Source organism: Mchenga conophoros, linkage group LG23 (assembly GCF_057382185.1).
Source record: "Mchenga conophoros isolate Kocher_MC1m ecotype Shallow Benthic linkage group LG23, M_conophoros_male_GT1.1, whole genome shotgun sequence".
NCBI classification, from domain to species: domain Eukaryota; kingdom Metazoa; phylum Chordata; class Actinopteri; order Cichliformes; family Cichlidae; genus Mchenga; species Mchenga conophoros.
In genome coordinates, this window is record NC_140547.1 from 21,120,225 (window position 1) to 21,137,558 (window position 17,334).

A 17,334-nucleotide genomic window follows, 5' to 3' on the forward strand; every position below is an offset into this window, starting at 1 on the left:
AGACAATAATGAATAAAGGTTTGAATTTAACACTTAAACTTACTATAGTAGCACTGTTCTCTAATAGCTGTTTGTTCTCAGCTCTAAGCTCCAACTCCTACCATCTGAGAAAGCTACACTCAACCTACAATCATTTTGGAGAGGCACAAGTGAAGCACCTGTCTGCAAAACTGGTAGATGCACATTGCCAACTGGACAATCTCAGGCATCGAGACGCAAACTGCAGCCATTCTCCTGTTCAGCAGGTAGATGTGAGAATGTAGCTCAGTGATCTTTGACAAAAACTGTCAAACTGCATGGCAGGAAAAAAAGAAATATTAATTAAATCATATTAATGGGACAGTTTCAAAGTCAGCACATGGAATTCAAAAACAGTTCCTGAAATTAAATTATGATGCCCTTTTCATCCCCACGTGCAAATACAGAGTTATATTTGGAAGGTAAGATTTTGTTATTACTTTGTTTTATTTTTTTATATAGTGTCTTTCAGTCTTCATTTTTTTAAATCTATGCCCCTTGGTATTCAGTTACTTTAAAAAGAAATGCATTCATGACTATCACAACTTCACAGTTTTTCTTTTAGTTTTTACAGCACATTTTGCTGTTGCCAGTCTAGAGGCTTTTATTTTAATACTTAATTTGTATTTTATCTTCCCACAGCCCAAAGACTCGCAGTTAGTGGGTGTAGGTTAATTGGGGATTCTAAATTGCCTATGGGTGTGAATGTAAATGTGAATGGTTGTCTATCTCCCTGTGTTAGCCATGCAACAGACTGGAGACCTGTCCAAGGAGTACCCCGCGTCCCCGCGACAAAGACTCCAGTCAGGCCCACTAGAACGCCCTGAAAATGCATAGATTTTGAATTTTTCATTGTATTTTCACAAATTTTAAGCCTTTCCTATTAATAAAGAACCCCCATTATTTATTTTACAACAGAAATTAAGTAAAAATTAAGTAACAGATAAAAAGTTTAAATGACAGACATTTCCTGTTTTTTCACTATCTACTGTATTAAATTGTGTTTGAAACAAGCTCTCATTCTTCAAACTAATTTGTAATTTTAAATGTTAAACTATTATTTGATTAAACATCCAGTAATAATACAGAAAATATATATATTAACAAAGCACTCATCATATCAGGTCAGGACTCAAAGCAAAAAATAAAATCTTTATTCAGGTCAAGTGGTAAAAGGCCAAATCCGAGTCAGTGGGTGAAAACTACATCTTAGAGGTAATTTAGAAAACCCAGAGGACACTATGTCAGCAAAGCAAATGCTAAGACAAAGAAGGAGCAGTATATGCACAGACTGAGGGCTGACTGGGAATTGGAAACAGGAGAAGAAAATAGAAATCTGAAAATACATTAAACCTATACAGCCCAAAGTGACCTGAAATAACGTGGACGGAAACTTAAGAATAAAATACTGTGAAAAATCATGAGAGTGAACACGAACACATAAGTGCCTTTCATCTGTTTATCGTTTGAAGCCATCTTTTCAAAAACTCCTCGGTCACTAAAATCCAGTTTGTTCAGTTTTTTTCCCATTACTCCCAGTCAGCTCATTTCCTCGTCCGCCGGAGCAACATTTCCCTGAACTTTCGTAACTTCCTGTGATGCTTTGTAAATTGTAGATATAAACAAACTTTCATTTAACGATGAATTCAAAATACTAAAAACAACAATATTGAGATCAGTTATTGGCCTGAGGGTTTCAACTTTGCCCTCAATGTTTCCTGTAGAGGTGAAGGAGGAACGTTTCCAGCTGCTGTACCGTTCTTTGTTTGTAGTAGACTGAGGTACAGATTGCTCAACATTTGATGTGTAAATGTTAATAGTTGTCAGGAATGAGGAGATTTATTTGTTCTCAGCTTTGTTTAGGGTGTTCCAGTCAGAGCGTTGTTGCAAGTTAATTATTGAAGCCATATTACAATGTATCAGCTGATTTTCAACCTATGAGCTACAGCTTAAGACTTGTTTGAAGAGTTTAATGAGCCTGAGTGATAACAGAGATGATTTGGGGGATTTTCTTTTTTTCTTGACACAGACGTCGTGAAGACACCAGAGAGCTGAATAGCGAAGAAGCTAGTGGGAGAAACGCAGAGTGAGTAGAACTTTGATTTATTTGAGCCTCCCAGGTTTTTCTCTCCATCACAAAGCAGCTGCTTTTATCTTTGTTTGTTAGCTTATGTGGTGAACATTTGAAGACTCTAATCTCTGAGGTCTTGAATTGGCTAAAGACTCCAAACCCCCAACAACGAAGTCTCCAACATTCGGCTCAGAGCCTTTCAAACAGAATGAGCAGGTAGAGATTTGTTCATCAGATCATTTTAAACACAGAAAGCCTGACTGTGTTATATTTACTAAGACTCAGGTGTTCTTGAAGTGCACCCTGAACGGTTTCATAATCAAACTATAAAACTGAAGTGCTGTTGCTAAGCTCTAGTTTGACTCTGAGGCTGTTTTATTGTTGTTTTATGAAGGAACAAAGTGCATTACTGGAATGGGTGAGTTCTTCCTGCTGGGTTCCTGTAAGTGCCATTGTTGGGATGGATTTATGGAGGATCTGTGGAATTCACAGCAATTCAATTGTAGTTAATCCCTCACACCTGTGTAACCACAGTTAATGTTTAAATTTTGAGTTCAGTGTTATCGCTTCAGAAATTCAAATACATTTCTTCCTTTATCAATTATATTTAACCTTCTATTTCCAGATGTAATAAAATAGAAGCAGTAAACACTGAAATCGCAGCATGACTTTTCCTTCAAAACACAGAGTCACACTGCTTAAGTTCAATATTTGTATCTAAATCTGCACCAAGACAGAGTCGACACAATAGATTTTTTCAGTTAATGCTAATAATATTTCAAATGTCATGTGTGACAAGTGGAGAAGCACAGAGAGATTGTGAGTACCAAAATAACCTAAAATAGAGTTAAGCACTTATCCTCTAACTAACCACCATCAGTGTGTTTTAATAGTAGTAAGGATGCCAACACAAACTTGCCACTGATGTGTTCTGTTCAGCAATAAGCCAGTGGCAGGTGTAAGCTTATTAGTTCTTCTAAAAGTAAGTCTAGCAGTTTGGCAGCCATCCTGAAATACATCAGCTGATGGAAGCTTCTTCTGCGTCACACTGCCGTCTGACTGCCACATGAATGTTTTGTGTTTCCTCTGCAGGTGAAGGTAGAAAGTGTGTGTGAGCTGATGTGGATGTGAATTCAGCAGCATGGATCAGTGTGAGAACAGACAGGAGGGAGTCCCTCCCTCTAAAACCACTCTGTGTGGGGAACATGAGAGCCAGACCAAAGCTCAGAGGTGAGATGACCATCTCTAACTGTCCACGACTCTTCTCCATGTCACAGCTCAGCTCTCACATCACTGCTCCATCATTATTCACAGGAACCAACCTGGAGCTGAACCCAGCTGTGTGTCCTTAAAGAGTGACTGGTCAAAAAATCGCCTCATTTATTTTAAAGGACAAAAATCATCTGCAGAGAGGTGAGCTGTGTTAGTAATATGAACTTTTTGATAGTTATCATTTTGGTGCCTGTTGAAAGTAGGAACATGGGTAGTCCTGTAAAGGCCAAAGTAAAGTGTTTACGTCTGGGTGAGACCGTTCCCCTTCCCGATACGTAACATACCGATGATTTGTCATGTCCTGAGGTGTCACATAGGAACCAGAAATGTAACCTTCCGCGCCCCTATGATGCGTGCCGGGTTGTGGATAGGATCCAATAGAATGACTCTCCCGGTGGTAACACACGTTCCAGACGTGTATTCCAGCCCTAACCCTAAACTTAATCCTAATCCTAATCCTAACCATAACCTTATCCCTACTCTTAACCACAACCTTAATCATATTAGATAGTGTTTTCCAAAGCGATTCATAATGAGAAAGTAAAATAAATGTACATGTGTAGATTCAGTCCAAACAGTTCTCGTGCTTCATCCCTTTCTGAACAGGTAACATAGAGATGTGTTGGGTGGCCAAAAGCATAACATACCGATGATTTGTCACATTAAACATATTATGCTTTGGGATGAGAACGTTTGTCTGAGTGGTGCTCTGTTCTTACAGTGACTGTTTGGAGTTTCTTTATGCTGATTTACAGTCTGGAAAAACAAGGTTGTATTTGGGATGATGGTGAGGTCTTCATCTGTTTTTGTTGCTGGAAATGAAAAAAAATTCTTCTCTGTCTAACAGGACCTATGGGAGACCTGAACCAAGCAGTGTATCTTTAAAGAGTGACCGGTCAAAAAATCGCCTCATTTATTTCAAAGGACAAAAATCATCTCCTGCAGAGAGGTGAGCTGTTAGTAACAATGATGTGTTTTAAATGAACTGCTTTTTGTTGTTTCATGGCCCTAAACAGCATTAAAAAAAAATAAGGAACTGAGCAAGGAATACCTTTATTCCACAGGGTGGGCCATTTATATGGATACACCATAATAACATGGGAATGGTTGGTGATATTAAAGTCCTGTTTGTGGCACATTAGTATATGTGAGGGGGCAAACTCCTCAAGATGGGTGGTGACCATGGTGGCCATTTAGAAGTCGGCCATTTTGGATACAACTTTTGTTTTTTCAATAGGAAGAGGGCCATGTGACACATCAAACTTATTGGTAATGTCACAAGAAAAACAATGGTGTGCTTGGTTTCAACGTAAATGTATTCTTTCATGAGTTATTTACAAGTTTCTGACCACTTATAAAATATGTTCAATGTGCTGTCCATTGTGTTGGATTGTCAATGCAACCCTCTTCTCCCACTCTTCACACACTGATAGCAACACCGCAGGAGAAATGCCAGCACAGGCATCCAGTATCCATAGTTTCAGGTGCTGCACATCTCGTATCTTCACACCATAGACAATTGCCTTCAGATGACCCCAAAGATAAAAGTCTAAGGGGGTGAGATCGGGAGACCTTGGGGGCCATTCAAGTGGCCCACGACGACGAATCCATTTTCCAGGAAACTGTTCATCTAGGAATGCTCGGATCTGGCACCCATAATGTGGTGGTGACCATCTTGCTGGAAAAACTCAGGGAACGTGCCAGCTTCAGTGCATAAAGAGGGAAACACATCATTATGTAGCAATTTCAAATATCCAGTGGCCTTGAGGTTTCCATTGATGAAGAATGGACCCACTACCGTTGTACCTCATATACCACACCAAACCATCACTTTTGTTGTTCCAACAGTCTTGGAGGGATCCATCCAATGTGGGTTAGTGTCAGACCAATAGCGGTGGTTTTGTTTGTTAACTTCACCATTCACATAAAAGTTTGCCTCATCACTGAACAAAATCTTCTGCGTGAACTGAGGGTCCTGTTCCAATTTTTGTTTTGCCCATTCTGCAAATTCTGTGCGGCGATCTGGGTCATCCTCGTTGAGATGCTGCAGTAGCTGGAGTTTGTAAGGGTGCCATTTGTGAGTAGCTAATATCCGCCGAAGGCATGTTCGACTAATGCCACTCTCCAGTGACATGCGGCGAGTGCTACGCTGTGGGCTCTTGCTGAATGAAGCTAGGACAGCCACTGATGTTTCTTCATTAGTGACAGTTTTGTTACGTCCACATTTTGGCAAATCCAACACTGAACCAGTTTCACGAAACTTAGCAAGCAGTTTGCTAACTGTAGCATGGGAGATGGGTGGTCTCGTAGGGTGTCTTGCATTGAAATCTGCTGCAATGACCCGGTTACTGCGTTCACCAGTTATCAACACAATTTCGATCCGCTCCTCACGTGTTAACCTCTTCGACATGTCAATGGCTGTGAACGAAGAGAAACTTGTAAATAACTCATGAAAGAATAAAGTTACGTTGAAACCAAGCACACCATTGTTTTCCTTGTGACATTACCAATAAGTTTGATGTGTCACATGGCCCTCTTCCTATTGAGAAAACAAAAGTTGTATCCAAGATGACCGACTTCTAAATGGCCACCATCGTCACCCACCATCTTGAGGAGTTTGCCCCCTCACATATACTAATGTGCCACAAACAGGACTTTAATATCACCAACCATTCCCATTTTATTACGGTGTATCCATATAAATGGCCCACCCTGTACATTTAACCTTCTGCAGCTTATTGTGGGACCATCAATAGTCCTGCATAGTGTAAATGACTGTTTTACTTTGGGTGGTAAATCACAAACACTAGTTTCCTTCTGCTCAGGCATGGCCTGCAAACCAGGTTCTCTTATGGATGACAAAAGTATTCTAAGTCTTCATCAAATTCTTTTGCTGGAAATGAAAAAACAATTTTCTTCTGTCTAACAGGATCTATGGGAAACCTGGAGAACTTAGATCTGACACAAGCAGGGTATCTTTAAAAAGTGATGAGTCTAAAGATTGCTTTATTTACAGGGAGTGCAGAATTATTAGGCAAATGAGTATTTTGTCCACATCATCCTCTTCATGCATGTTGTCTTACTCCAAGCTGTATAGACTCGAAAGCCTACTACCAATTAAGCATATTAGGTGATGTGCATCTCTGTAATGAGAAGGGGTGTGGTCTAATGACATCAACACCCTATATCAGGTGTGCATAATTATTAGGCAACGTCCTTTCCTTTGTCAAAATGGGTCAAAAGAAGGACTTGACAGGCTCAGAAAAGTCAAAAATAGTGAGATATCTTGCAGAGGGATGCAGCAGTCTCAAAATTGCAAAGCTTCTGAAGCGTGATCATCGAACAATCAAGCGTTTCATTCAAAATAGTCAACAGGGTCGCAAGAAGCGTGTGGAAAAACCAAGGCGCAAAATAACTGCCCATGAACTGAGAAAAGTCAAGCGTGTAAGTAAGTAAGTAAGTAAGTAAGTAAAATTTTATTTATATAGCACATTTCTAGATAGAAATCACAAAGTGCTTTACAAGATATAACAGATTATAAAAAAAACAAACAAGATACAAACAAAGTTAGCAAAAAGCAATTTTAAAAAGATGTGTTTTTAGCTGTTTTTTAAAAGTAATCAATGAAACAGCGGATCGTAAGTCCTGAGGAAGGGAATTCCACAGTCTGGCGGCCACAATAGCAAAAGCTCTATCACCCCTAGTTTTCAGTCTCGTATACTGAGTGACAAGTAGGCCCTGACTACTCGACCTCAGAGACCTACTAGGGGCATAGGGCTGTAAAAGTTCAATAATATATGGTGGTGCTTGTTGTTGAAGAGCCTTAAAAGTTAAAACCAAAATCTTAAAATGGACTCTAAATTCGACAGGAAGCCAATGTAACTGCATAAGCAACGGTGTTATATGTGAAAATCTAGAAGCGTGCAGCTGCCAAGATTCCACTTGCCACCAGTTTGGCCATATTTCAGAGCTGCAACATCACTGGAGTGCCCAAAAGCACAAGGTGTGCAATACTCAGAGACATGGCCAAGGTAAGAAAGGCTGAAAGACGACCACAACTGAACAAGACACACAAGATGAAACGTCAAGACTGGGCCAAGAAATATCTCAAGACTGGTTTTTCTAAGGTTTTATGGACTGATGAAATGAGAGTGAGTCTTGATGGGCCAGATGGATGGGCCCGTGGCTGGATTGGTAAAGGGCAGAGAGCTCCAGTCCGACTCAGATGCCAGCAAGGTGGAGGTGGAGTACTGGTTTGGGCTGGTATCATCAAAGATGAGCTTGTGGGGCCTTTTCGGGTTGAGGATGGAGTCAAGCTCAACTCCCAGTCCTACTGCCAGTTTCTGGAAGACACCTTCTTCAAGCAGTGGTACAGGAAGAAGTCTGCATCCTTCAAGAAAAACATGATTTTCATGCAGGACGATGCTCCATCACACGCGTCCAATTACTCCACAGCGTGGCTGGCAAGAAAGGGTATAAAAGAAGAAAAACTAATGACATGGCCACCTTGTTCACCTGATCTGAACCCCATTGAGAACCTGTGGTCCATCATCAAATGTGAGATTTACAAGGAGGGGAAACAGTACACCTCTCTGAACAGTGTCTGGGAGGCTGTGGTTGCTGCTGCACGCAATGTTGATGGTGAACAGATCAAAACACTGACAGAATCCATGGATGGCAGGCTTTTGAGTGTCCTTGCAAAGAAAGGTGGCTATATTGGTCGCTGATTTGTTTTTGTTTTGTTTTTGAATGTCAGAAATGTATATTTGTGAATGTGGAGATGTTATATTGGTTTCACTGGTAAAAATAAATAATTGAAATGGGTATATATTTATTTTTTGTTAAGTTGCCTAATAATCATGCACAGTAATAGTGACCTGCACACACAGATATCCCCCTAAAATAGCTAAAACGAAAAACTACTTCCAAAAACATTCAGCTTTGATATTAATGAGTTTTTTGGGTTCATTGAGAACATGGTTGTTGTTCAATAATAAAATTATTCCTCAAAAATACAACTTGCCTAATAATTCTGCACTCCCTGTATTTTAAAGGACAAAAATCATCTCCTACAGAAAGGTGAGCTGTTACTAACACTGACTGACGCTATTTTAGCCATCAGTTTGGTGTTTGACTTAAATTAACTGGAATACTAAGGTATTAAGGAATTCCTTTATTATATAATATATACACAGATGTATATTTAAACGTCTGCAGCTTATTGTAGGACCATCCATAGTCCTGCATAGTGTAAATGGCTGAGGGTCACATCATGAGGACCACGAAATACCTAATTACCATTTAAATCCAAATCATATTTACCTCACTGATTGCACCTTAAACTAAAGTTGATTCACATTCTTTGAAATCTAGATTTACAGAAAACAACGGCAGATAATTGTGCAACAGCTCTTTATGTTGAAGAATGTACGTATCCATTCAGACACAATGAACTCAAGCACTCATTTTACCTGGAAATACCAAGAGTACATCATCACCAGTGTTCACAATCTGACAGTGAAAACAGGACAATAGTAGAAGAGAAGGATCTTAACACTATCAAAGGAGATTTTGAAAGAATCTCAAACAGTTACTGAATCCTCTGAATGTGTGAATTTTTTTGAAATTATTAGAATATAAGAAATAAGAAATATCAAATGAAAGGAGGATCTGCTGTGAAAATATAATATTGTTGGCATGGATAGCAGGGATAGCTCAGCAGGTAGAGTGGTGGCCCCATGATCGGAAGGTCGGGGGTTCGACTCCACTGAACAGCTACCCTGAGGTACCCCTGAGCAAGGTACCGTCCCTACACACTGCTCCCCGGGCGCTGCATTGGTGGCTGCCCACTGCTTCACTGGGTGAATGGGTTAAATGCAGAGGAACTATTTCCCTATGGGGACTAACTCGCACACTTTACTTTTACTTTACTTTACTTATTGTCCCTGATAGACAATAAATCGATGCAGTCTATTAAGTGTATGGAAAATCCATTGATACAGATGCTGGTTGGGTTTAGAAAGAAAACATTCTGAATAAAAAAAAAAAACCCACAACAAAAAAGTGCCTGCATTAAATTTGCACACATATGCTAAAGTTATTTGACAAACATAATAGAAGGTGTCAGGTTGAATTTACACAATGATCTTTCATGGAATTAACACATAACTGTTTATCAGATGTACAATGTTGAAAAAATGCTAAGCTGAGTAGCTGAGTATCAATGAGATCGTCAAGAGTGGCAAACTTTTACAACTACATGGAGTCATATATAATCTAAACACCTTAGTTTTTTTTTCTTCAGATGTCACTTACATTGTCTTTCCCCTGTGCATGAACTAATATTCATGAGTCCTCCACAGACTGGACCAGGAAAATTCAGAGGTTTCTAGTGGTCATTTTGTCCAGCAGGATCAAAAACAGCTGGACTCCATATTCATGGTGCGTACATACAGTATATAACAACCACTCTTACATCTATTATGTTCATTCATCTTCATGTTGCTCTTTGTAGACCAGTGAAAGGACATGATGTCAGCACTATTTTGTCATTGACATAATGTTCTTATAATATTTTGTTCCAGCTGTTAGAGGACAACATCATCACGTTTGTAAAGAATGAACTGAAGAAGATGCACGAGATTTTGAGTCCAGATTATTTAGAGATGGAAGAAGATAATATGTCGAAGGATGACAATAAAAAGCAGAGGAGTAAAAGCAGAGAGGCATTTGTGACAATTGTGTTACACTTTTTGAAGAGAATAAAGCAGGAAGAGCTGGCTGACCGTCTGCAGAGCAGTAAGGGGATTTCTCAAAACATTTAAGCTGCAGCATGAATTTAAAATTGAAAAATGTCTCAATACTTACTGAATTGAAATTTTGGGATATTTTCTGAAAACCAAATTAATGTAATGTATTTTTGTGTTTTCAGAAATGTTTGCTCCACTTTGTCAATGTAAACTTAAATCTACTTTGAACAAAAAGTTCCAGTGTGTGTTTGAGGGGATCACTAAAGCAGGAAACTCAACACTTCTGAATCAGATCTACACAGAGCTCTACATCACAGAGGGAGGGACTGCAGAGGTCAATGATGAACATGAAGTCAGACAGATTGAAACAACATCCAGGAAAGCAGACAAACCAAACACAACAATCAGACTAGAAGACATCTTTAAAACTTTACCTGGAATAGATGAACCAATCAGAACAGTGCTGACAAAGGGAGTGGCTGGCATTGGGAAAACAGTCTTAACACAGAAGTTCACTCTTGACTGGGCTGAAGAAAAATCCAACCAGGACATCCAGTTCATATTTCCATTTACTTTCAAGGAGTTGAATGTGCTGAAAGAGGAAAAGTTCAGCTTGGTGGAACTTGTTCATCACTTCTTTACTGAAACCAAAGAAGCAGGAATCTGCAGCTTTGAAGACTTCCAGGTTTTGTTCATCTTTGATGGTCTGGATGAATGTCGACTTCCTCTGGACTTCCACAAAACTAAAATACTAACTGACTCCAGAAAATCCACCTCAGTGGATGTGCTGCTGACAAACCTCATCAGGGGGAATCTGCTTTCCTCTGCTCACATCTGGATAACCACGCGACCTGCAGCTGCCAATCAGATCCCTCCTGAGTGTGTTGACATGGTGACAGAGGTCAGAGGGTTCACTGACCCACAGAAGGAGGAGTACTTCAGGAAGAGATTCAGAGACAAGAAGCAGGCTTCTAGGATCATCTCTCACATCAAAACATCACAAAGCCTCCACATCATGTGCCACATCCCAGTCTTCTGCTGGATCAATGCTACGGTTCTGGAGGATGTGCTGAAAACAAAAGAACAGAGAGACATGCCCAAAACCTTGACTGAGTTGTACATCCACTTCCTGGTGGTTCAGGCCAAAGTGAAGAAGGTCAAGTATGATGGAGGATCTGAGACAGATCCACACTGGAGTCCAGAGAGCAGGAAGATGGTTGAGTGTCTAGGAAAACTAGCTTTTGAACAGCTGCAGAAAGGAAACCTGATCTTCTATGAAACAGACCTGACAGAGTGTGGCATCGATGTCAGAGCAGCATCAGTGTACTCAGGAGTGTTCACACAGATCTTTAAAGAGGAGAGAGGACTGTACCAGGACAAGGTGTTCTGCTTTGTCCATCTGAGCATTCAGGAGTTTCTGGCTGCTCTTCATGTCCATCTGACGTTCTTCAACTTCTGTGTCAATCTGCTAGAAGGAGAAACCTCTGCATGGTCTAAAGCATTTAATAAACTCAAACTCCAAAACTGTGGTGGACAATTTCTTCACAAGAGTGCTGTGGACAAGGCCTTAGAGAGTCCAAATGGACACCTGGATTTGTTCCTTCGTTTCCTCCTGGGTCTTTCACTGCAGTCCAATCAAGCCCTTCTACGAGGTCTACTGACACAGACAGGAATGAGCTCAGAGACCAATCAACAGACAGTCCAGTACATCAAGAAAAAGATCAGTGAGAATCTGTCTGTAGAGCAAAGCATCAACCTGTTCCACTGTCTGAATGAACTACATGATCGTGCTCTAGTTGGGGAGCTCCAACAGTCCCTGAGTATGGGAAGTCTTTCCACAGAGAAACTGTCTCCTGCTCAGTGGTCAGCTCTGGTCTTCATCTTATTGACATCAGAAAAAGATTTGGATGTTCTTGATCTGAAGAAATATTCTGCTTCAGAGGATGCTCTTCTGAGGCTGCTGCCTGTGCTCAAAGCATCTAAGAAAGCTCTGTATGTTACCATAAAGTTTTTAAGATCTATTCACAAGGAAAATAAAGACTGAATTTGCTGCTTTCTGTGTATTTTCTCTTAGGCTGAATAACTGTAACTTGACAGAGAGAAGCTGTGAAGCTCTTTCTCTGTCTCTCAAAGTAGAAGGCTGTGAGCTGAGAACGCTGGACCTGAGCAATAACAATCTGCAGGATTCAGGCGTAAATCTCTTGATAGCTGGAATGGAGAGTATGCACTGTAAATTAGAGAAACTCAGGTCAGATACATTGTTTGTGGTTTAATGTGAGAGCTGTTTGCTAATTCGAACCTTCATTGAATGTAAACAATAACATGCACTCCTGAATTTCTTTAAGCATTTAAAGTTTTCCAGTTTCATATTGAGATTTACACATTTATTTAGTACTTTGGGGAAAACTTTGGAATTGTCTAAATTAGCAATTTTTTTTGTTTTTATTTAACAATTTGTTTATCTTCAATAAGTATCAAGAATCTTTTTTAGGCTTTAGCAGGTGTAGGGATTATATGTTATATATATCACGTGTGATTAAAAGTTTAAATTAGACATTTTAAAAATGTTTTTTTTCTTCTAAATTACTGTCTCTTCAGACTGAGCACTTGTAACCTTTCAGAGAAAAGCTGTGGAACTATGTCGTCAGTTCTCAGTCTCCAGTTCTCTAGTCTGAGAGAGATGGACCTGAGCAACAACAACCTGAGGGATACTGGAGTAAAAGCTTTGTCGGATGGACTAAGAAGTCCACACTGTAAATTGGAAACACTCAGGTCAGAAATAATCAATTGTTTAGTTGATGAACATTTTGAAATCTGGATTGCATAAGTAACCCAAGCCGGGGTTAGTTACTTATGCAAGTTTGAGGGGTTTTCTTTAACATTTCCATTTTTTTCTTCTTTAATTCTTGCCCACTGATAAAATTAAGATTTCTCCTTCGTTTGATTTTTGAACTTTGAGTTTTAAATCTGGACTAAATGTTTATGATCAAAAAGTGAATAACATACAAACGTACAGTTTATGGAATGTAATGGTCACTTTCCACTGAAATATTTCAACACAGATATCGTGATTCAGGCTCAGTCATCAAGCTAACTAAATCCCAAAAGGTTGATTCTGTTGATCTGGATGTAACGATGAACAGAATCAACCTTGGATTTCAACACAGACTAGAAATTAAATTGGTTCGTATTATAACCAGAATGAATTATTATTGTAGTTTGTCCTGTACTTTTTTGTGCTAATTATCTGCTGTTCTCTAATAGTATCTGTAATGATTATTATGTGCAGGCTGTCGGGCTGTCTGATAACAGAAGAAGGTTGTACTCTTCTGGCCTCAGATCTGAGGTCTAATCCCTCCTGTCTCAGAGAGCTGGACCTGAGCTACAATCATCCAGGAGAGACAGGCATGAATCTGTTGAAGCAGCTGAGACTTGACAATCTCAGGTACAGAGAACGTCTCATAGCATCACACACATTTGAACACAGACGACTTATCAGAAGAAAGAGTATGTGATGCAGGAGCTTTTATGTATTGTAATCAAAAAGTAAAGTTATGTGTTTAGTTTGTGGAGAGCAGATTGCTGTGTTAAGACAAGATTTTTGATTTTCAACATAATCACAAAAACACAGTAAGCCATTCTCTGATGGGGAATTTAACACAGTGTTCAGTAGGTTCTGCCATGATAATATGCCCTGAGCTGGTATGTGTTCTGAGCCCCGCATGATCAAAGTCAAAGTCAACTTTATTTGTCAATTCTGCCACATGTACAGGACATACAGAGAATAGAAATTTCGTTACTCTCAAACCCTAGATGAAATAGCAAATGAACATTTAAATATAAGAGAGTGATTAAAAAATGCAAATAAAATAATTAAAAAGTAAAAATTTAAATAAATAAATACAATACAAATTAACAAGAAAGCTATGCAATATACAATATACAATATTCAGGTAAGGGTAAATGACATTGAGTGTAAACCAGGCAGAGTAGTGCAAATAGGCAAATAGTGCAAATGGAGATTTAGTAATGTACGGTAAGAGATAGTATAACAACAAAGTCTTATGAGGTAATGGCAGTCCAATGCTCCACAAAGTGACTGGTAACTGGTGCAGGCCAGTGAGTGAGTCAGAGAGTGTGTGTGTGTGTGTGTGTATGTGACAGAGTTCAGTGAGACCATGGAGGAGAAGAGGGGAGAGGGGGCAGAATCGGGAGGGAGTTAAGCTTCCTGACAGCCTGATGGATGAAGCTGTCCTTCAGTCTGCTGGTCCTGGCCTGGAGACTCCGCAGTCTCCTCCCTGACGGCAGCAGCTTGAAGATCAGCCGCTATGCAAAGGGCTTTTTTAGTGAGACGGGTGCTGTAAATGTCCTGGAGGGAGGGGAGAGAGACACCAATGATCCTCTCTGCAGCTCTCACTATGCGTTGGAGGGTTCTATGACAGGACGCATTGCAGGCTCCAAACCACACAGTGATGCAGCTCGACAGGATGCTCTCGATGGTGCCTCTGTAGAAAGTGTACATGATGGGGGCTGGTGCTCCTGCTCTTCTTAGTTTGCGGAGAAAGAAGAGACGCTGCTGTGATTTCTTGGCCAGTGCTGTGGTGTTGTACGTCCAGGAGAGATCCTCTGTGATGTGCACACCCAAGAACTTGGTGCTGCTCACTCTCTCCACAGACGCTCCGTCAATGGTCAGAGGAGCATGTTGGGTGTGCATTCTCCTGAAGTCCACAACAATCTCCTTCGTCTTCTCCACATTCAGAGAGAGATGATGAGAGCAATTCCAAAACAGTTTAGAATGAAATGCACATGATTTCATTTCCCTTAACTTGCATTATAGGGAAAGGCTCCAATGATGTTCAGATTGAACTAATTGATATGCAGTCTGATTCAATACTGTCAGTCTGATTCAACTAGTATCACTGCTGGGTAGACCTGCTCAGAAGATGTTGGTTCTCTATGGATCTACATTTATATGTCAACAAACAAACAAAGGAATGATATTTAACAAATCCAAGTACAGATTCTCTGTCAGTGATGATCACCTGTCTGCTGTCCTTCACATTTCCACCTCAGATATTGGACCTGACTTTAATGGACAAACAAACTAGACTTCTCTCACTGAAAAAGAAAAAAGAACCAAAAAACTGAACAAAATAACTAAAGTAATTAGTTTAATTGCTTAGTAATTAGTAAAATTAAACTCCATTGAAATTGTGTAAAAACATGCATGCTTCATTCTCACTCATTTGGGAGTATTGATGAAATAGCTTTTAGTATGCTGTGACTTAAAGTGACTGTAGCTCAAGAGGTAGCACAGGCCAACTACTGATAAGAAGAGTAGGTGATTTGATCCCCGGCTGCTCCTGTCTGCATGCTTTCAATCTTTTTGTTGGACTACACTGTTTTTTTGGGGTTTTTTTTTATATGTAGCTGTAAGGTTTGGTTCTCTGCGCACCTGTGGAGGCATACAAGTGCACCGGTGAACCCCTTTTAACCTTAGCTTCATTGTCTTTTTAATTAGGAAGTCTCCTGTGAAAAGAATTTTTTTTAAACTACATAACTGAGTGATGTTTAAGTTAATGAATGATCATTTTGACAAATAGAGATTACAATGGTGATCCACATAATTTAAATTATGAATTCTGCTATAATAAAACAGACTAACTAGATCATGACAACCACTGGACAAGACTTCAGAAGCATTTTCTTCAAGTGTATTTGTGAAAATGTTTGACTGTTCCTTTATCATTGTCTAACAGCATGTGTGTGAGAGCGATGTAATGTCCATGTGTGCATGCTGAAAGAGACTGTGGTGGTCTGACCCCCCTCCTCCTTTCAGAGTGGAGCCTGCTGGAGTCCGATGGCTGAAACTAGGAAGTCTGAGGAAGTGTAAGTGTGTTTTTAATGTGATTCATGAAAACAAAGCAGCACACATTCAACCATCTTCAAACTGTCACATCACTCATTCACATCTCTGATGTCAGGAGTCATCATCAAAGTGTCAATCAATGAACAGATGATGGATCAATAATTGCAGCTGTATTGTGTTTGTTCTCTCCATCAGATTCCTGTCAACTCACAATCGACACAAACACAGTACACAGAAAACTCAAACTTTCTGACAACATGAAGGTGAGAAAAGCAAAGGAAGTTCAATCATATCCTGATCATCCAGACAGATTTGAACGGCCTCAGCTGCTGTGTAAAGATGGTCTGACTGGCTGTTGTTATTGGGAGGTCGAGTGGAATGGAAAAGTTGAGATATCAGTGAGTTACAGAGGAATCACAAGGAGACGAGACAATGACTGTTTGTTTGGATGGAGTGATCAGTCCTGGAGTCTGAGCTGCTGTGATGATGGCCGCTACTCTGCCTGGCACAATAAGAAATCAACATCCATCTCCTCCTCCTCCTCCTCCTCCTCTGTCTCTAACAGAGTAGCAGTGTATGTGGACTGTCCTGCTGGCACTCTGTCCTTCTACAGAGTCTCCTCTGACACTTTGATCCACCTCCACACCTTCAACACCACATTCACTGAACCTCTTTATCCTGGGTTTGGAATCTGGTCCTCTGGTTCCTCAGTGACTCTATGTGTAGTTTAGCATAATAGTGTCCTAACAGATAGTTTAGTCCGTACATGTCGGTCTCTTTCATTTTGAAACATGTTTTCAGATTTATGGATTCAGCTGATGTTTTAAACTGTTCTAAATGATTTTTGTAAACTTCTTTCCTGGCTTTGTAAGTTTGTTGAGCAGTCAGGGTTCATCTTGATATTTATTTTTACTTTTGTTAGTGTGATGAAATCATAACTAGATTTTAACGTGTCTGTGGTCAAATTTGGAGAATTAAATGGTCCTTTAGAACCTAGATATACAGATAGTCAGTTACCAATACTGAACATTGTTTTACTCTGTTGTGGTATAGACTCAAATAAAACAGTGACAAAAAGACTGTAACTGTGACTGTAAATCATTCATTTACCTGTCCAGATGACCTCTTGTGTTATAATATAAGAAGATGTGCTCTATTTATCCATACCATGTATCTGGTCACATGGTCCAGCTTTACAGAATATTGTATCTAAGTTGTGCTCTTCTTTTGGCTCCCTGGCCCTCAAATTTCTCTGTCATCATAACTGGGAGAGGCTCAAATGAGAGGATGAGGTTCAAGTGAAGCATGCAAGGAGACACATTACCAAAAGAAAAAGCAACCAAAGTGTTGATGTT

At 39.8% G+C, this 17,334-nt stretch overlaps 1 protein-coding gene across 2 annotated transcripts; it reads left to right on the plus strand.

Moving 5' to 3' along the window:
• Positions 1–2,007: 2,007 nt before the first annotated feature.
• Positions 2,008–17,059, plus strand: LOC146547159 (NLR family CARD domain-containing protein 3-like). Of its 2 annotated transcripts, none has more exons than XR_014890851.1 (12): positions 2,008–2,104; positions 3,182–3,319; positions 3,404–3,502; positions 4,209–4,310; positions 9,724–9,802; positions 9,946–10,159; positions 10,293–12,102; positions 12,185–12,358; positions 12,709–12,882; positions 13,400–13,555; positions 15,870–15,999; positions 16,175–16,273. XR_014890851.1 is itself a non-coding variant. In XM_085265867.1 (12 exons), the coding sequence occupies exons 2-12, from the start codon at positions 3,231–3,233 to the stop codon at positions 16,708–16,710; spliced, it is 3,483 nt and encodes a 1,160-aa protein (XP_085121993.1). In that variant the 5' UTR covers positions 2,008–2,104; positions 3,182–3,230; the 3' UTR covers positions 16,711–17,059. The 2 variants fall into 2 exon arrangements, 1 of the variants encoding a protein (XP_085121993.1); XM_085265867.1 differs by having other exon boundaries at positions 15,950–15,999; positions 16,175–17,059.
• Positions 17,060–17,334: the final 275 nt, after the last annotated feature.

Coding starts and splice junctions, on each gene's coding strand:
- LOC146547159 (XM_085265867.1), top strand. CDS start 3,231: ATGGATCAGTGTGAGAACAGACAGGAGGGAGTCCCTCCCTCTAAAACC. Junction 3,320..3,403: donor AGCCAGACCAAAGCTCAGAG/GTGAGATGACCA, acceptor CATTATTCACAG/GAACCAACCTGGAGCTGAAC. Junction 4,311..9,723: donor AAATCATCTCCTGCAGAGAG/GTGAGCTGTTAG, acceptor AGTCCTCCACAG/ACTGGACCAGGAAAATTCAG.